This window comes from Styela clava, chromosome 11 (assembly GCF_964204865.1).
Source record: "Styela clava chromosome 11, kaStyClav1.hap1.2, whole genome shotgun sequence".
NCBI lineage: Eukaryota > Metazoa > Chordata > Ascidiacea > Stolidobranchia > Styelidae > Styela > Styela clava.
The window spans coordinates 20,165,243-20,184,758 of record NC_135260.1 but is presented as its reverse complement, the minus strand read 5'-3'; the positions used below and the strand labels follow the sequence as shown (position 1 = coordinate 20,184,758).

At 36.8% G+C, this 19,516-nt stretch overlaps 1 protein-coding gene across 1 annotated transcript; it reads left to right on the top strand.

Annotated features, from left to right (window-relative positions):
- The first annotated feature begins 442 nt into the window (after nucleotides 1-442).
- On the top strand, nucleotides 443-5,443 carry LOC120347664 (uncharacterized). The gene is made up of 6 exons (XM_039417722.2): nucleotides 443-635; nucleotides 1,957-2,142; nucleotides 2,902-3,000; nucleotides 3,163-3,291; nucleotides 4,094-4,254; nucleotides 4,663-5,443. Exons 1-6 carry the CDS (start codon nucleotides 468-470, stop codon nucleotides 5,063-5,065), a joined length of 1,146 nt encoding a protein of 381 aa, XP_039273656.2. The 5' UTR covers nucleotides 443-467; the 3' UTR covers nucleotides 5,066-5,443.
- The last annotated feature ends 14,073 nt before the right edge of the window (nucleotides 5,444-19,516 follow it).

Genomic DNA, 19,516 nt, shown 5'->3' with positions numbered 1-19,516 from the left:
TTGCGTGACTCTGTTTTTGTTGTAAATCTTGACTAAAGAGAATTGAGTTTGAGCGACCACATTCATAAATTATGTGTATTGTGTGAACATATATCGACCCTCTTCAGATTGTTTAGATGTCCTATTTGCAATCATTCAAACGGGTATAATGTGAATATTTTGATCGGAGCTTCCCTAATCAAGCAGGGATTTTGTATAACATGAGAAAACAGGTATCTTGATTAAACGTTTATCGTTAAACCATGCTTGTTTTGGCTTGTTCTGAGTAGGCATTACTTTATTCAAATATCGTCAACTTTAGGTATTCACTAGCTAGATTAAATCAATTAAAAACTTTCGCCAATCATAGATTATTGTGGTTTATCGTAGAATGGCAGAATATCCTAAATTATAATCAAACGTTTATGCTCATGATATTAATATTCATAACTAAAAATATTCAGGTCATAACTAAAACAAGTATAATTATGAGGGTTAGCTTTGGCCCCACTTCTGAGTTAGGACCAATGATTAATGGTAGGGAAAAAGGAGCAGAGAATCATATTGGCCATGAGGACGGAGAAACAGAGGAAGGAATGTCGGGAGAAGAACAATTACTTCGTCAATTGAAGAAAGAACGTGAAGAGGCGTCCAAGGTAAACAAATGTGGAGTTGTATAGACGTTTAAAGGCGCGTGAAAGTACAATGTATATCTGAATTCGAATTTAAATGTAAGCCTGGTTATTAATTTAATGTATAATTTACTGTCTAGACTTGTATTCACACCGCGTCAATTGTTTGATCAAGCACTGGATATATGCTTGTCTCTTTGTGAGGAAATTCTAAAATGGAACGAAAACAATTTTACTCCCTTCGCTTCTACTAAACATAAATTTCTATTCAGCGTTAAGAGATGAAGTGATTTAAATTTGAATCAAAGGTTGATCACGAAAAAAATGACCAATATCGATTTACTTGCCATATATCATCAGAAAATACTTGATAAACCTAATTCATCATAACAGTGAACCAAATTAGAGCGTATAAGCCATTTTTTATTGGATCTTTTCGAAATCATTGAAAAACTTATACATTCGGTTTAAAATTATGATTCTTTCTGCAGCTGTTCTGTTATCTTGATAGATACATAGTTTATTTTGAAAACTCCATAAAATACAATTGTCAAAATAAAGAATTCTGGAAAAAGTAATTATATCGTTGAAGTGGTAAATCTTTACTGATTCGTACATAATCCATTTATCTGTATGATGTAATGATCACATCAAAAAAGAAAAAAACACTTCACAACTTGAATTCAGACACCTGTTGTTTTGCGGTAGCTTTGCGAGCACTTCAGGTTTATGAGCCATTTAATTTCAGCTGATGTTAGTACTATTGAAGTACCACACCTGTGATTGAAATGTTATTACCTCATGCAGTTCACCTGTCTAAGCGTTTAGCTGTGAATCGATTTAGACCCAGATGCCCATTCATAGAATCAAATCATGGTCCTTATCGCATATATACACAGATGCGATACAATTTTTGATGCAATAAATGTTAAAATCTAAAAATTATATATGTTTTTTTAACGATTGATTTAAAATAGAAGCGATTTTGAGTTCAATACTCTCTGTCTTACCTAATCATTATTTTCGCTATTCTCAAAAGTATCGACTAAAAATTTAATAACGTAATTGGTAGTTTAGAAACCTGTTTTCCACTTGAATAACCGTGAACGAAGTGAGTGAAAATTCACTTTTTATAACTATCATTATTGTGTTCGTTTAAAAAGAAAGCGATGTTGCAGTGTATAGGCGCTATTGATCAGAATGACTAAAAGTACAAACTTATTAAACATAACACGTTTATGCAATGTAGATTCACACTTTGACGTTGGTGTCTCTTACACTTTTCATAAGTTCATAATATTTCTTTACTTGTTTATCCCTTCCGTTATTCATCTTATCATTGCAGCGAGAAGAAGCTTTGAGAGATCGGCTCACACTTCACGAAACAATAAGCAGTAAACAAATTCAAGAACTCAAGAATCAATTGAAAAATTTGCAGCAAAATGAAAGTTCACAAAAAGGATTGTCGAGGCATCGTGACAGTATTTCGAGTAGCGGAACGTCAAGATCAGAGAGAAAACGTGACGGCAAAGTAATTAATTTGTTATTCGCAAAATTAATGATTTTTCAAAAACACGGATTACAAGTATTTTATATCCAACATGAATTGTAAATCTGAATCAATCTATTTATAGGGTAGTACGCTACCAAAAAAGTATGCAACGCACAGCAGCATTCCCCGACAAATAAGTATGCCCATATGTATCGTAAATGCTCTTTACACTCGTACTTGATGGTGTAAATTGCGGCAGTCTATCTATTTCGAGACGAGTTCAAACAGAGTTTGAAAAAATATTCGATATATTATACTCACACCACACCTTTTTTTTCTTGTTAGCAATTTAATATTTTTACTACGGAATTGTTGATAGCAGCTTCGTATGTATCTATGACGTTATCCTCGTTGAAGAAAAAGTTAGTAACACAACCCTGGTGGCAATCAAGTAATATTCAACTGTTTTTACTTCCCGACCGTTCGTAACATTTTCTATGCGCTTCTCCTGTAACGGCCACCAGAACACTTTCAAAATTCATAAAAAATGTCCTGCAACAAATTAGTTTTGAAATGTATGTACATTGCCCTTTAAGTCGATGTTTTTTCGCAACAAATCATTTTAGATTCAGCTCATAGAGCTCATCATGAGAAATGTATTTTTATATTACTGCTAATAAGCTCCGTCTTCATTTGATCTGGATAATTTCAATTCAGTGATATCTTCCGAATGACATTTCTCAACTCCACGTTGATTTTTCCATTGCAGTTTGGTAATTTTTATGTTGTTCTTTTCAGTTCAAAGATATAAGGGAAATGCAGAAAACAATCGGCTATTTAAAAGCTGAAAACGAAGAGTTGCAAGAAAGATTAGAGAAATTGACAGACTTTGTGAAGGTAGGCAGATTCATTACTTTAGCCCAAACGACGCTCGTTATCGTTCAACAACCGTTTTTGTTGTTTCGAGTCCACGTGTTTGATCATTGCTTTGTACATTGGTATTGAATATACAATGTCATTCAATGTTTGGGCCCCGAATAAAATATTTTAACTTTTTAGATCGCAGGTGATATGAAAAATCAAGCAATAAATCAAATTTCATCAAAAGATACAATAATTCAAGGTTTACGAAGAGAAATTCATGCGATGGAGAAGTTATTTGATGAAGAATCGCGTCGAAGAATTCAGGTAAAGTTATGTATATATATATATATATATATATATATATATATATAACATCCTTATAGTGATTGTATTTGTGCTTTCGGGGGTGGGTAGTTGACACCGAAAATCGAGTATACCTGCTCAACTGCGCCTAAGGAAACACGTATATATATTTAGAACATGTAACATGAATCATAGATACATACTGTATATATATGTCCATGGGTGGTAAGCACCATTTAAGACAGCGCAGCAGTCTCGCGAAAGGCACCAAACTTATTAAATATAGTGACTGTAGTAATCTGAAAAACATCAACTATTATCTTCAATACTATATTAATAATATAGACCTCCTAATGAAGTTATTGGCCAGGAAACATTTTTAGTTACGCCCGTTTAACAAATTATAAGATAATGAAGGAGTTACTTAATTTATATCTTAATAACCAGCCGGTTCGTAAAACTTATTGCGCTCAAGGTGAATACTCATAAAAATGTGTTTAACATAATGGTGTAATGTAATTAGTTTTTGACAAAATTGTAATCGAAATAATCACTTTGATCGAAAATGGTTCTGTAAAATGACGAGTGTTCTGAGTTTATTCAAATCCGAAATACGTACAGTTTTTGACAAATACTAACTTACATGAGTTACGTATCGATGCCCAAATTTAAATAATTCATATGTCCTTAGGCTTAGAGTTATAATAATGTGGTAATTCAATTTTTGTCTTATTAGATATTTCGTCAGCCAGAGTCAATTTATAAGCAAATTTATACCACTACCGTATCACTCACAGATTTCAGTGATTATTTACTGTGACAGGTTGAAGGCGAACTTCATTCGTTACGAACATACGTCGATCATATCGGTCATAAATCAAAAGAGAAAATGAAACATCGAGTCGTTCAAACAGAGATTATGATTCCTCCCAAATTTATTATTGGAGCTAGAGGAACGGGAAGTGTAGTCGGTTTCTCATCGAGGTATCGAGCACATATCACATATCTATAGACCTTAAAGAAGTTATGGCACGCTGAAAAAAGATGTTTATTTATTTCTTGTTAACACTTTATCACTCTTGATTATTTGCAGACAGATTTAATTCGGTGTATGATATCATATTCTATCATAAGGATATTGTAAATAAATATTTTTATAGTAAATCAAATGATGCGCATTGCTGAAGTCAAACATATTTTATGAAATTTGATTTTTTTCTAATTGAAGTCAAGCTCATCATTCTGTTTCTGTTTGGATTCCTAATTACTTGATACTAGTTTTTAAAAAAGGACGTTGGTTGTTGAAACATATGACTTTTAATTGTATAAAATACTACTAAGATGTTGAGAGGCTTGAATAAAAAGATTTAAAATGAATTTATATCTCCACAGTAACAGCACCAGTTTTGCTAATCTTTCTGCTGCCGCTGCATCCTGGAGATTAAGACACCTGGAAAAGGAATATCAAGAAGAATCACGAAAATCGAAGCAAAAGTTTCATGAAGCAGCAAATATACATTATCAACGAACACCGCCGCGTTCCAGAGTCAATCCACAGAGACATTCGGTTTCTGAATTTCCGCGTCAAAATAGTTCGTCCGTTAGTTCCAACAATGCTAATTTCCCACCAGAAGAAATGTCTAGTAGAGGTTCATCAGCAACAACTACAAGCCGTCTTCAAAGAGACAGGCCTTCCATACGAGCTAGTTACGCCTCCTCTCACAACAAGGATTCACATAAAAAGAGACACAATACGTTTTCAGAAAGCACTGATACAACGGAAATTTCGCAGTAGCCGATTGGTTGAATATTGAATAGTCATATTATATTTTCAAAAAATTCAACTACAAAGAAACTACTAGATTGTGCTATATCCAACTCGTAATAACAACGCCAACAACATTCCCGTACTGTTCGTTGATAAAAGAACATAGATGCCCATTAATTGCAATATCGTATATCCAGACGCATCTTTAATTTTAAGGATGAGATTGTAAAATATGTATTTTTATGTCGTTTCTGACTTACAAAACTGCATGTTTAAAATTTGCAAAATATAATATAATATAGAAGCTTTGCGACATGACAGATCCAATGACACAATTTTACTACTGATTGGATTACACTGCTAGAATCACAATTTCAAATACAGGTGGTATTATATATATATATATATCTTCCGATCTTCATTTCGTGGTCGGAAAGGTTAATATTGGTGGACATTTCTAGATAATCGAATGCACCAGTATTTTGGGTTGAATGATAACATTAGGTTTGGGTATTGGCATCTGCGTGGGTTGCGATACCATATCAGAAGAATGAGTGAATTTTCTGTATACAAGTTTGCACCCAGCTAGTTCCCGCTTTGTGTACATCTTCCATTAGGCCAGCTAATACGAAGGACTAGACACGGTCAAAATGCACAATTGAAGTGAGCAACAAGTACATTCTTCAAATAAACAGTGTAGCAACTCGAACAGACAAAGGGAAATCTGTGACAATGTCATTCCAATGTTTTGATGTAGTGAAAATCGTATTGCAACAATGATTTGTTGCGAAGAAACATCGGTATTAAGGGAAATCTACATCCATTTCAAAACTAATCTGTTGCAAGTCATTTTTTATGAATGTCGAAGATGTTCTGGTTGATTGTTATCAGCGATCTTTCTGTATAATCTAGTTTAGTAGTCGAATAGGGACCGGATATTCCTGTTACACGCGTCTTTCGGCTGTTTAATTTTCGGCTGGTCGGATGGTATCTTATGGAGAGGAGCTCCGAGCAAAACTTTTTTTGATTATATCTCCATGGCCCATGAAAATACGATCAGTGATTGTCATCTCATACTTTTAGACCAGGGGTTCCCATCCTTTTTTCAGTCGACGACTCAAATTTAAAAAAATATATAAATTTTGTAAGTCCTCTCGACCCAATGATATAATCACATATACTGAATGGCATGTAGTGCTTTAATGACTAATATAAAACAATCATTTTTATACGACATGTATATCTCGCGAAGTGAGAAACCAATTGCGCTTGTTAGCAATCAGCTAGTTTTTGAAATCGTAGCGTAGGTTCACCTAAGCAAAATAGATGCTGTCAAGTTTTTATGCTGAGATACTTAAATACAACTAATCTTAAACAACACTTCAATACAAATAAAAAATAAACGATAAAATCTAATAGAAAATGAAATAGGTAACTTCGAGCTTTCGTTGGAAAAACAAGCGACCCATGTGATTTTCACACGACCCAGTTTGGCTCGGGAACCATAGGTTGGGAAACACTGTTCTAGACCAGTGATTCCCAAAGGGGGTGATATCGCCCCTCGGTGGGCGAAAACGATACAGAAGGGGGCGGAAAAGCCGAAGGGGAGATTTCGCAAAACCTGTTTTTGTTCGGTGACTGGCGCATCATGTACTTGATCACTGTAATCTGCGTGCGTTTGCAGGTTTGAATCCCGTGGGCGATATTCACACGCGAGAGAATTGCTGGACTGCTCCCGGTTGTAAGGTAGTTCGCGTAGCCCAGGAGTCGACAACCTACTGTCCGCGGGCCAGTTAAATATTCCGGCCCACGACGCTTCACTGAATTATAGCGACAAACCGGCGGTTTGGACGATGAATTAATTTTATAATCTACGCTCGAGGGGGTAGATCATATTTTTTACGTAACAGAATTTATTGTGAGACACGTTTAGGCTAAATTATATTATAATCTAACAATTTAGTGAACGGCTACTCGTTTATAATTAAACGAATGGGCAACACGCAGAATAGTTGATGCTGAGTGCAGGGGTTCAATAGATCAGCAATTATCCAAATGAGCCTCCTTGAGATGCGATGCAATTAGGAAATTAAATTCATATTCGATTAGAAAGATGTATCACTGCTTGATTTTTATAAAAAAAAAGGGATTAAATTAACTATCAAAATTTGACAAACCAAACCAATAAATTCCCATCGATGTTTGGAAGCACATATGTGTGCGAACAATTATTTTCGAAAATGAACGTTACGGTGAACAAGTAGAGAACTGGGATTAGTGATGCCTATTTAGAAAATGTTCCAATTTGGCTTCAGTGTGCCGCCGATTTCGAAATGCTATCAAGCGTGAAGCAGCAACAAGACAGTGTCACAATAAATGTCATTTGTAATTTTTTTCTTTCAATAAAACGACTAAGTTGAGTTCACGGATTGCCGCAGACTTCACGCGCTGTTCCGTTATTAACTTCCGTTCCGTTAAAAATATGTGCGGACCGCAAAGACTTGCAACCCTTGATTTTGGCCCGCGAGCACAAAAGGTTGCCGACCCCTGGCGTAACCGATGGTCGTAACCAAGTTATTCCAACAACATGATCATGTTTTGCAATTTACAACCAATATTATGTATGTAACTTCGTTTGACTGAGCCCCAAGAGCTCTAACTACAAATATCAAAAATGTGAGGCCAAAGAAGTCACACTACAACATTGTCAAATGTGCTGTATTTACGATAGATAACAGGTTTACCAAAAATAATTACATGAAAAATGGTAAAAAAAGATCAATTCAGCAATATCTACTTGGTGATATGCATCTGTTGATGATGTGTTTGTTTCGGAAGTTTAATAACAGAATTATTTGTGGTTGTTGGGAATGTTTTAAAAAAAGGTTACATGGAAAAAAGTTTTCACAAAATGTCAAGGTTTGATAGTAGTAGAGAAGTAGAAAAAATACTCCCATGGTTTTTTTTTCCATTCGATAACCACGCCACAGAACTTCTCCAATAAGTATACGCAGCAATTGCGAGAGGCAGAAATGCCAAGATGGGATTTCATTGCATTGCAAACCAATATTAGCAATTCTCATATATATTCGCGCATTCCCATCTGAACAGCGTAGAAAAGATTATACCTATCTACACACTTCAAGAACTATGTCAGATGAGCGTCATATTATCGAATATCAGTAAAGGAATAGTGCAATGGGAAAAGACATATAAGGCGGAACTTTCAGTTGTATGCAATCAAATAATCTTATTGTAGAATATATATTTAAAAACATTTCGTCACGCCAACTGCAGTCCGAAACTTTTGTCTTTGGCTGGCTGAGCTTAGATACCAATTGACACTCATGTAAACTGGTAAGACTGTAAAAGGCACGCGATGGAGCAGATACTAGGAGTATACATCTCCCGGCTGTCATTTGAGTGGGTACTGCTGTTTTTATTACAAATGTTACTGATCTTTTCGTATTAAAGATTTACTGGCATCACCGATTTAAGGATGTTGAAAACCAACATGCAATATTACAAAACTTACTTTCAACACGTGGTTTGAATGAATGAAAAAGCTGAAACTAGTATTCTTTAGAACAGCATACAATCCGATGGAATGAAATCATACACAAAAGCTCGTCAGAAACCTATAGCTCAATAATCAAGTGGAATTTGATGCATGTGCGCAAAAATATGCGCGTTACTACGTACAACCGAAGCACGCAGGAAAATGTGTGTGATGTACTAGCATTCAAAATGTTTGACTAAACTATGTTGGCATAACAGGCGCACATCTCGGTTTCGCATACGCATACCTTCTATCTCCACAAGGATATATTATATTAATTTTGCCAAAGTCAATGCAGCACTGAAAGGTTTCAGTTCTTCCAAAAGAAAACACGTTACAAATCGTTAGATACCAGTGGATGGTTTTACATGGCCTTGTTCGGAGTGAAAGACGATGTCAAATATTCCATTCCAATTCAACTAATAAAATATTTCCAAGTCCCTAAGCTCAAATAAGAAAACGAAATGCGCGCGGCAACGCAAATGTAGTTTGAAGAGCGCAATAGAAAGTGGCTAGTTGCTGTCGATGGATCTTGGCTTGTATTAGAGAAATAAACTACCCTTTATTCTACTAAAATTGAATTTCTGACATTGTAAGGAGATTCAATGTTACTATGTATGCAAAACTAAACCATGTAGTTATGAAATAATTGTTTTTAACAAAAAGGCGCTCCTGAAGTATTCGTACCAAGATGACGCACAACCTGAACATTGTGTGAACACTTCTGTGATTGCACATGAACATCAAAATTTCTTTTCTGTCGCAAGGCAGCTGGATTCAAATAATTTCTGGCACATACAAAAGATTCCTCAGTGACATCTTTAAACCATTCCACATATTCGGTTTAACAAGGATGTAGAGGTGTTTGAGCCGGACGTCCATACATGACATCGATAGGGAGGTCAATCTTTCGGCCAAGCATAAGACGATTGGGTGTAAACTGCGTACTTTCGTGCACTGTAGCTCTGTAAGCCATGCACAGATATGGAACATGGTCATCCCAATTATCTCGATGATCGTTCACATAAAGCTTGAGCATTTGCTGTATCGTTCGATTAACCTTTCCACTTGTCCATCGGATCGAGGGTGATAAAGTGTTGTATGCGTCTTAACTGTACCGTACAAGTCGCACATTTCGGTGAACAACCGAGATTTAAAATCTCGACCCTGATCAGTGTGAATAATCCGAGGAACTCCAAATCTTGCGAAGAACTGGGTGACCAGCACATCGGCTGTTACCTCTGCAGTCTTATTGGGAAGTGGATAACACTCCACCCAGATAGCACCAGAATATGTTCATTTCCATTCTTGGTACGTGGTAGTGGTCCTAAGAAATCCATGGCGACCCGTTTCATAGGAGATCCGCAGAGCAGTTGTCGTAGATCCCCCTGTTTGCGCCCGTGAGTCATCTTAGCCGCAGCGCAAGGTTGGCAAAACCGGCACCAGAGCAAAATATCTCGCTTAAAACCAGGCCAATAAAAACGAGCACGAACACTCTTGAATGTTCTTATATAGACTAAATGTCCGGAGGTACGGGCACTGTGTAAATGCTTGAAGATTTCTCTTCTCAATGCCCCAGGAATGCAAAATTGATAGACGGGAGCACTGGTCAATGTTTCAGATATCTACTTGCGATACAAAACTTCACCAGGCAAATATGACAAATGCCATTGAGCTAGATAACGCTTGGTCTCTAGAAATTCATGCATATATTACCTGTGGCTGGGGTTTATGATGTGAACGGCGCTTCCAGGTAATAAATGCAGAAAGATGAGAGTTCTCTGCTTGGCAAGTTCGAATCCTTTCCTCTGTGTATATGTCCATCCAGTTACAGCTTGTTGGTATTCTAGGCAAGTCAGCATGATACAGAGGTGTTACTACACGAACATTGATGTCAGGTTCCTGTGAACACACAATCTGGGCAGTCCGGGTGCTCACAGCGTCTGGTTTGACGAGATAGCCTATCGGCATTACCATGTTTAGTCCCTGCTCGATGTTCAATGCTGAAATCCTATGTGAACAGTGTAGAGATCCAGCGAGCCACCTTCCCTTCGGGTTTTCGGATATTTAAAAGCCACCGAGGCACCATGATCAGTGCGAATCAAAAAGTGCCTTCCCCACAAATAATAGCGAAAATGGCGTACTGATGGAATCACTGCCAACAACTCCCTTTCAGTGGTGCAGTATCGACGTTCCGTCTTGGATAGAGTTCTGCTGAAATAAGCATTAACATTTTCTTCCCTCTTCTTGCAATTGTGATAACACAGCACCAGAGCCACTTGCGTCGGTGTCCAAAATAAACTCTCCCTGAACCAATAAAAAAGCCACAATAGGAGCAGATGTCAAAAGACGCTTAATGATTTCAAATGCTTCCTGACAGTCACTAGTCCACTCAAATTTCACATTCTTTCTAGTCAAGCAGACTAATGGCGACGCTATAGTAGAATAATCTGGCATAAAACGTCTATAATAGTTGGCAGTTCCCAAGAAACTTCTAACAACTGATACCCACTGAGGTGTTTCCCATTCGACTATAGCTGCTACATTGTGAAGATCACAGCAAACCCCTTCGCTGTTTATCAATAAGGTGAGTCTTTGATTAAACAGCACGGAGCGTTTGGTAGTCTTTTTCTGCCATTCCGCGGCTTTTGCCAGCCCGCTCCGAGCCAGATGTATTGGGAGTGGCCTCTCCCCCTTCGGGACTTTCTTAGAGGCCACCCCGGCGTTTCCGTAACGGTTTGTTAAATATAACCGTTACAGCATTCGCGGAATCCCGACTGAAGCAACAGTGGAGCAAGTAACAACTATGCTCAACTCACTAAAGTTTGGGTAGAATATACTTGAAAAATACTCAGGTATACAACGGATATATCCAAGCCATTGTAGATGACTTCGATAAGAACACCTTTCCGGATTTTATAAACATATGCGGGATTCGTGTAAAACTTATCTTCCTGCCGAGATGTATATCAAATCCTGTCTGAACTGTTTTGGCTCCGAGCATCTTGCCCGTGAATGCACAAACCCTCCTTCTTGCCGGCTCTGTAAAAGGTCAGGCCATGTGCAGAAGGAGTGTACAAATTTTCCTACCATGACATCTAGCAAGCAAAACAAGGATGTACCACGCATTTCGACAGAAAAACCGCGCGATAACCGACCTGCAAAATCTTTTATATCACTGACAGGGACTGTGAGATATAGTTTTCCCAAAGTCCCACGGAGTGTAACATCTACTTCGGTTCAGGTGGGGGGAAATAATGCCGAAACAGAAGAAATATCTTCTGATAAGAATTCTAATAAATTCCTCAGTCTGGTTACGGTCGACATCCACCCGACCCCGACTGAGATTCAAGAGACTCAAATTTACTCAAAAACTCAAATTTAGTAGAACATAGTGATAGGAAAGAAACCAGTAATAATAAGGTTCCAGTAAAGGACCAGGAAAAACAATTGGAAAATAATAAAGAAGATTGTAGTAACATCATTAATGAGAAGGAGAGCTCTCTGAAAGTTGGTGTCTTAGATACTTAGAAAATAATTGGATTGGAATTCTTTACAAGCTGCAGGTATGGTAGACATCTACCGCAGGAAATATCCTGCTGGTCGGGTGTATACCTGTCAAATTGGCACACAGGCGCGTAGGATCGACCGGATATATATCTCTGAGAGCTACGTGAACTGTGTCAAATATATCCGCCATTTTTTTAACACTGTTTCCGATCACACCCTCGTTCCAGTCCTTGTCTTAAAATCTTCTCTGTAGACAAACAAGGACAACATAAAATCTTCTTCCTCGAAGGTAAGGTGGGACAAGGGTGCTTGGAAATATAATATCTCCTTGTCCCAGGATCCTGTTTATATAGGCATTAGTTCTAATAAATATAGGAAAATGGTCCACCATTTGGAAGATTTTTCTTTAATTCAAGGATGGTGGGATTACGTTAAAGATAAGATTAAGAAAATAACTTCTGCTTATTCAATCAGCAAGGCAGAAGAAAATAAAAGGAAAAAGGATCATCTGCATTGCCTTGTAACAGAAGGTCAAGACCATAAAGAAATTATTAGCCTTGAAAATGAACTTCTTCTTCAACAGACAAAAAAATTAGATTATCTCAAATTAAAAGCTCGGATACAAGATCAAAAAAAGGGAGAAGGAAACCACGATCCTTCAATCAAAAGATAAATTTGGGAATGTTAAAAATAATCCTGAAGATGTAATTAAAATAGTCCATGCTTTTTATGAGGAATTATGGGGAACCACATCGGATATTGATGTGGCAACCCAGGATAAATTCATAAAGATCATGGAAACAACCCAATTAACGACTGAGGATAATGATCAAATCGAAGCTTGTACGAATGAAGGAGAGGTTTTTCATATAATAATGGCGATGGATAATGGCAAGTCGCCGGGTCTCGACGGCTTGTCAAAGGAATTTTATAAGACGTTTTGGCCACTAATCAAACAAGAATTCACCATTTTATTTAATAACATTTTTTCTCTGGTATACTTCCAGAGTCATCCAAAAAAGCCCGTGTAAAGTTAATTTATAAGAAGTCTGACGCTTTAGATTTGAGGAATTGGAGACCTAGCTCAAATCTAAACTTCGACTACAAGGTCATCACAAAATTACTAACCAAACGTCTTATAAACCCTTTTTCTAGTTTAATTAGTCCTACCCAGAAGAGCACCATCCCTGGGCGGTTCATATTCGATGTGCACTACAACATCAGTAGTGCCATCAATTAGTCAAAGGAAAAATTCATCCCTACTTATTTAATTTCTATCGACAACCTCAAGGCGTTTGATATGGTAAATCATAATTTTCTTCTGAGTCTACTCCAGAACAATAATTTAGGACCAAACGCCTTGAGGTTAATCAGATCCATTTATACAAATATAACTAGTGTTATAGAGGTTTTTTTTCTGTTATCGTATCCTAATTTTTTTTTTTTTTTATAAAAATTTTAGTGTTATAGAGATTAATGGGGCCTTCACACAGGAAATTAGCATACTCAGGGGCATCCGTCAAGGGTGTCATTTAAGTATGCTACTACATACTCTCAATGCGGAGCTTCTTAGCCGACGTATAATGGAGAATAACTTCATTAAAGGCATACAGATAGGGAATTACCACCATAAATTAGATCAGTACGCGGACGACGCAAATTTTATTGTGTCGGACGTGTACTCGATCGATGCTATCTTTATAGAATTAGAGCTTTTTCGACTGGCCACTGAGCAAACAAAAAATAAATAGGGAAAAACCCACCATTCTCTGTGCAAACAATAGGGCGCGGGATGTCATTTCATATTCCCCCTATAATAATTTTGTACAAGAGAATGTTAAATATTAGGTATGTACTATGGGAGAAATCGTGTTAATTTAACCTGGAGTGAGAAGGTTGCCAAGATGGAACAGATAATAAATCTAAATAGAACAAGATCCCTATCTTGGTATGGCAAGTTCTTGGTCATCAACTCCTTGATCTTGTCCCAAGTTCTATTTAATGTGGGATCGGTTTTCATACCACCTCACATAATTGAATATATAAATAGAAAAATCTTCTCATTTCTCTGGACCTCTGAGCCTATGGAAGTTATAGGCAGGCGAATTCTCCGGAACGATAAATCCATCGGTAGAATGGGTGTCCCATGTCTGGACACTAGGGTAGTTGCGTGCCAACTGCCAATTCGAACGTTCCCATCAACTGGTCTCTCTAACTAATCCCACACAATTGTGGCATAGAGAGGCCCAGTACAGCCTTGGCAGCAAGATAATCCTGGTCAATCCAGGGTTATCCAGCAACACCATACCCCGTTCCAGAATCGTGGCTGAGGGCTTTTAATGTTGTTGAAGGCCTCCGGCCATGATTGGGATTTTACCAGTCTAGCTTCTATATATAAGTCTCTCACGAGGGACAGAGAAGAGTGTCCTCCAACTGACATAGATTGGAAACTCGTCCACCTCCCCGATAGTCATCATAGGAAATATTTTAGCAACCTCGAAAGAGAATATTCTTATAGGACCGCCCGAAACGGGTTCTTGTTTTGGAACCGGATTTAATATAATAGGAAAACTAACCGGTTGCTAAAACTTAATTGCAAGTTTAGCAATTCTGGTATGGATAATACTCAGCTATTTTTCTGGAGTGTCCGTTCTGCCTTCGCATGGCATCTGGCTTATCTAAGGTCTTAAATAACATCTGCTCGAGCAATGAAAGTGTCTGTATGGAAGATATCCTATACAACACTTACAATAACAATTGTGCTCTTACATTAGTTAAAAAAATTCCAAAAGTATTTGTAATAAAGAGAAAAAAGATTTTGGAATAAGAAGATCGCTATGCGAGGGTAAACCAAATCTATAATTACATCGGTTGTTGTTTTACCAACATCTTTTAGCACGCGAGTTGCAGTACGGACATATAACACTCTATGAACACGTTCCGAATTGGAAGGAAATCCTATCTGGATATGACTTCCAATTATAAAATCCTTTCGTAATAAATATCTTCATAACTGGAATACTTTGCTGTAATATAATATCACGTGGTCTATTACCATGGTTGCATAATAACTTGTTACCTCTATAATACCTATAACTATGAATAAAGGTATAATAATATCTAGTAATATTGTAAAAATAATTAAGTAAACGAGAATATCGGTCAGAGACCGAAGACTTATCGATCGAAGTTAGGGGATCTCCAAAACAGCGCTCTTACTCCATAGTGACACCTTGTGTCCCATTACTAATTAATTAATAACTCGCTAATTATACGACATATTTCATCCAAAATCAATAGGCTTCTTTCTGGTACGACATATGATAAATGCACATGCAAAATCTGGAGCAGATTCAATCTCGCTTTCGTGAGATATCGCGTGCATCTAACAGACAGACAAATACCTACCAACATACTTACCGATTAAAATCGATAAGTAACAAGCTATAACGCCATATACCGCTAACTGGCAACTCCGTTATCATTTAATTTATACTCTCTTTTTTATTTTATTTCTCTCTTCTCCTCTCTTTTATAGTCCTTTTCTCTCATTCATTTTCTGTCTAATCCCTTTACTTCGTCAGTCTGACTCTCTCTTCCATTTTCTATTTGCCTGGCCAAAACGAAATACTCGCCACTAGAGGGTTCAATAAGTGTGCATCAGGGTGCATTTCTCCGAACCCTCATATGTGGCGGGAATGTTTCGTCGAGGTCAGGCGCTCTGTTAACTATCTTTTATTTTTTTAGAAAAAAAAAGGAAAGACCATCTACAAGCCTCCCCTGCAACAGGTGAGTATAAAAAGGCAAGTATCGGTGGGTTGAGGCCTACTATATTTAAAAAAAAAATTGATATTTATTGAATAGAATAAAATTGCATAACTTGAAGTGAATACTGAGAGGAAACTTAACGTCAGATAATATTGGAAGATATTCTGAACTTGGATAATTATTACATAGACTGCCGGTACGCTACAACTATCATTTGGTGTTTCACAAACAATTTGTGACCGAAGAAGTGTTCAATGAAATAATAAATCACGAAAAAAACATTAAAAGAGTACACAAAGTGTAGGCTAGAGCTGATACAAAATATGATTGTGTGTGGTAGTGTATAGCAGGACTACTCAACTAGCGGTCCGAATCCGGATCATTCGAGTATTAAATTTGGCTCCTTAAGTTTGAAAGCATCATTTTTTTATTCTTCTACAGCTGTCATGTAGCCTAATGCATTTTCGCTAGACCACTGAAAAATAATTGTGACATCATAGTAATATACATATGTCTCTCCGACCATCGACTAACTTGTTTACTGACTCCCCTGCTATTTCAGCAAGATGTTGATCGTGGTGTGGAAACTGAAGTTCTTAGCGGCCACTCTGGCATTCTTTTTTACAGATGTTTAGACATGGAGGTAATTTTAGTTTGCTTGTGTTACTTTGCGTTCTAGGCCTACTTAGTTTTTGGTTGTATTTTGTATGAAATATAAATACAGATCAAATCCTAAATAAATACTATTCCAAATGACTCAATCTTGCAAAATCTTTTACAGTTGTACAGTAGGCTCTCGCTAACTAGAACCAAGATTGAAATACTTGGCAAAACGAAGAAATGTAATTTCCCCTACTAACGACTAGGGCTGGGCATTTCGAATCGAATATTCGAATCGAATAGTAAATTATTCGAATCGGTTCATACTGGAATTTCGAATCGCCGCCATCTTGTTTTTATCTTTCGGCTAATGGTCGAGGTGAATTCCCCAATTTTTTTTTCATTGAAGTCATATTTTTTCAACGAAATTCTAACATATGACTATTTTCTGTAGTGAGTTATTGATAAAACGTGTTTGTTATTCTGTGTGAACGCTCAGTAATCTATCTGAGTGATTTATTCTATGTCTTCAGTAATTCATTTGTTGAGAGGACCAATTACTATGATAAAGTCGCTTACAATTTTATATTTTCAAGTATTCGAGATTCGGTTCGATTCGAAAAAATTATTCGATTCGATTCTGAAATTACAAGGTATTCGAAAATGCCCAGCCCTACTAACGACGGAAAAATAACTTTGTTATTCGTTTTGCTGAAAGTGTTGTGAACATTGCGGTTCATCCTAATGTTGCTTAGAAAAAAATTTTCAGTCTTATGGAATATAGATTATTTGAGTTGCTAGAAAGCTTTTAAATATGTATATTTTTCAAATTTTCTACTGTCTTGGTCCATGGAGCCGAATATTTCACATTCATACAGAAGAGTCAGTGGTCAGATGGACAACTAAGGTCTTGACATATCGTTATCAATGCATGATATTGCTCTTGTCTTATGTTAAACGACGCATTTGAAGTTGAATTTGCATAGTTAAAATATAATTTTTCAAATGACCGGTCCCGGGTAATGTATAAGTTTTGTGTACGGACCTTTGGTAAAAATAGTTGAGTAGCCCTGGTGTATAGTTCCTTAATTTTGCAGAGCTGATTTGTGACAGTGGCATACTTAACAACTTCCACTAAACTAAAGTGCTGAGTGCCCTATTGACTGCACAATGGGGCAGTATGTCTGCTTGGATGCCTTTGGTGAGTTGATCCTGAACGTTGTAGTCGGTTTGCTCAAAACTGGTTGATCTTGTGTATCCACAGTCGTGTGAAGCAGAGATTACTGGACCGACTACAAAATGTGTTACCGTTTCACCAGTAAGTTGTTGTATGTTCATGATATAGTATTGTTCGTAAGATTATTTATTTAATTTTAGTATTGTAGGATTTTTTTCAGTTAAGTTTCTGAACTACGAAAATGTGTTGTTGATGATTTTTTGAACTGCTTGCAGAGTATTACAAATTATTGGCATGAGTTGTTGCATGTGAGTGAAGGTTCTCGAATGTTGTCTCCAATGATAGAGCAGTTTGTGAATCTGAACTAGACATTCTAGTCGGGAATTCAGGTAAGTTTACCGATTGATTTGGTTTGACGGTAAGAGAAGGATTGGGCATGTTTTGATGAAAATGAATCAAAGTTTTTATTTGGTAAAAAAGTAGAGCGGGATTCCCGTTTCAGGGGATCCGCAAGGTCAATTTCAAATCCGGGAGCCTATATATAAGTGTGGACACATAGAACATGTTATCTGAACTTGAATAAGTAAGTTTCACTGTGAATATTTCCCCGAGAATCGATTTCTTTCCTATATTTCCGTAGCAATGACCAATTAGCAATGATGTAACAATTACAATTTGTGTAATCACTCAGTAGGGACGGAACAATTCAAGGACCTAGCTAGGCGTTGCCATTTGTGAGACCCTTCTTTAACAATGACGTCACAATTATCCATCATACGTCATGATACACATTTCACGGTTATGTAAAAATGTGATATGACGAGTGGAACAAAATTTTAAATTGGGTGAAATACGAAATTTTTCTACGCACGTTAATCAAGTAAATTGTAGCCTATAGTAAGTTGAATTTAAGAACATTTTGACAATCTCAAGCTGGGATAAAACTTAACGGCACCAGAAATCCAACGTCATAATATACCCGTTTATAGTCGCTAGAGGTGGGAAGGCACCGCTCATAAATAAAACATTACTCATAAATAAAATTATATTTACATATTTTGAAATAAACGGGAAAAAAAATAAGATCAGAAATATAATAATTATAGATTCGTTGTTTCCAAGATGAACTAGTATATAATAGATATGTGTCGATTAGAGTTGGATCATTTGTAATTGATGTAATTAATTACAATTTTTCATGTAATTGAGGCATTTTCATTCTGTGAAATTGTAATTTGCGAAAATTTTGGCTCAATTACACTTTCAATAAGACCAGGGGTCACCAAACTACGGCGTACTTTCATCTGGCCCGCAATAACACGAAAAAGGGCAAAATATTTTTCCAAGGGGCGTTTTTCGAGAATCGCCTTCCTTTTTTATTTCGTAACATTAGCTAATCAGCAGGATTCGAAAAGGTGACGTAACAATATGCCTTTTCGCATCCGTTAAGACACTCAGACAGATTTTCAGTCGTGGTTGTAAACAATACCTCATTTTGCGATTTCGAATGCTATTCGTTAGTTTGCATTTTGACGAAAACCCGAAATCAAAAAAATTTCCTAGGCTTGCTTCTTTAGCCAAGGATTATTTGGGACTAACAGCAACATCAGCCCCATCAGAAAGAGTTTTTTCAATTGCCGGCAACCTTTTTACCGCAAGAATAAATTTATTGGGGTCACAAACTTTTTGCAGCCTAATTTTCATCAAGTGCAATTCAACAGTTTTTGAGCAAGTGAAACTGTAAATATGAACCAAAATGTTATTGGACAGGTTAGTGGACACAATGATCGTTTTGACCAAAACTTTTGGTATTTTGTGTTGTTGGACACGTAGTGGACATAACTATCGTTTCAATATTATGATG

What these genes read in the sequence shown, in the direction of transcription:
- LOC120347664 (XM_039417722.2), top strand. Translation starts at nt 468, where the DNA reads ATGAGGGTTAGCTTTGGCCCCACTTCTGAGTTAGGACCAATGATTAAT. An exon ending in AATTGACAGACTTTGTGAAG is followed by an intron (nt 3,001 to 3,162) that starts GTAGGCAGATTC and finishes TTAACTTTTTAG; the next exon opens with ATCGCAGGTGATATGAAAAA. An exon ending in GTAGTCGGTTTCTCATCGAG is followed by an intron (nt 4,255 to 4,662) that starts GTATCGAGCACA and finishes ATATCTCCACAG; the next exon opens with TAACAGCACCAGTTTTGCTA.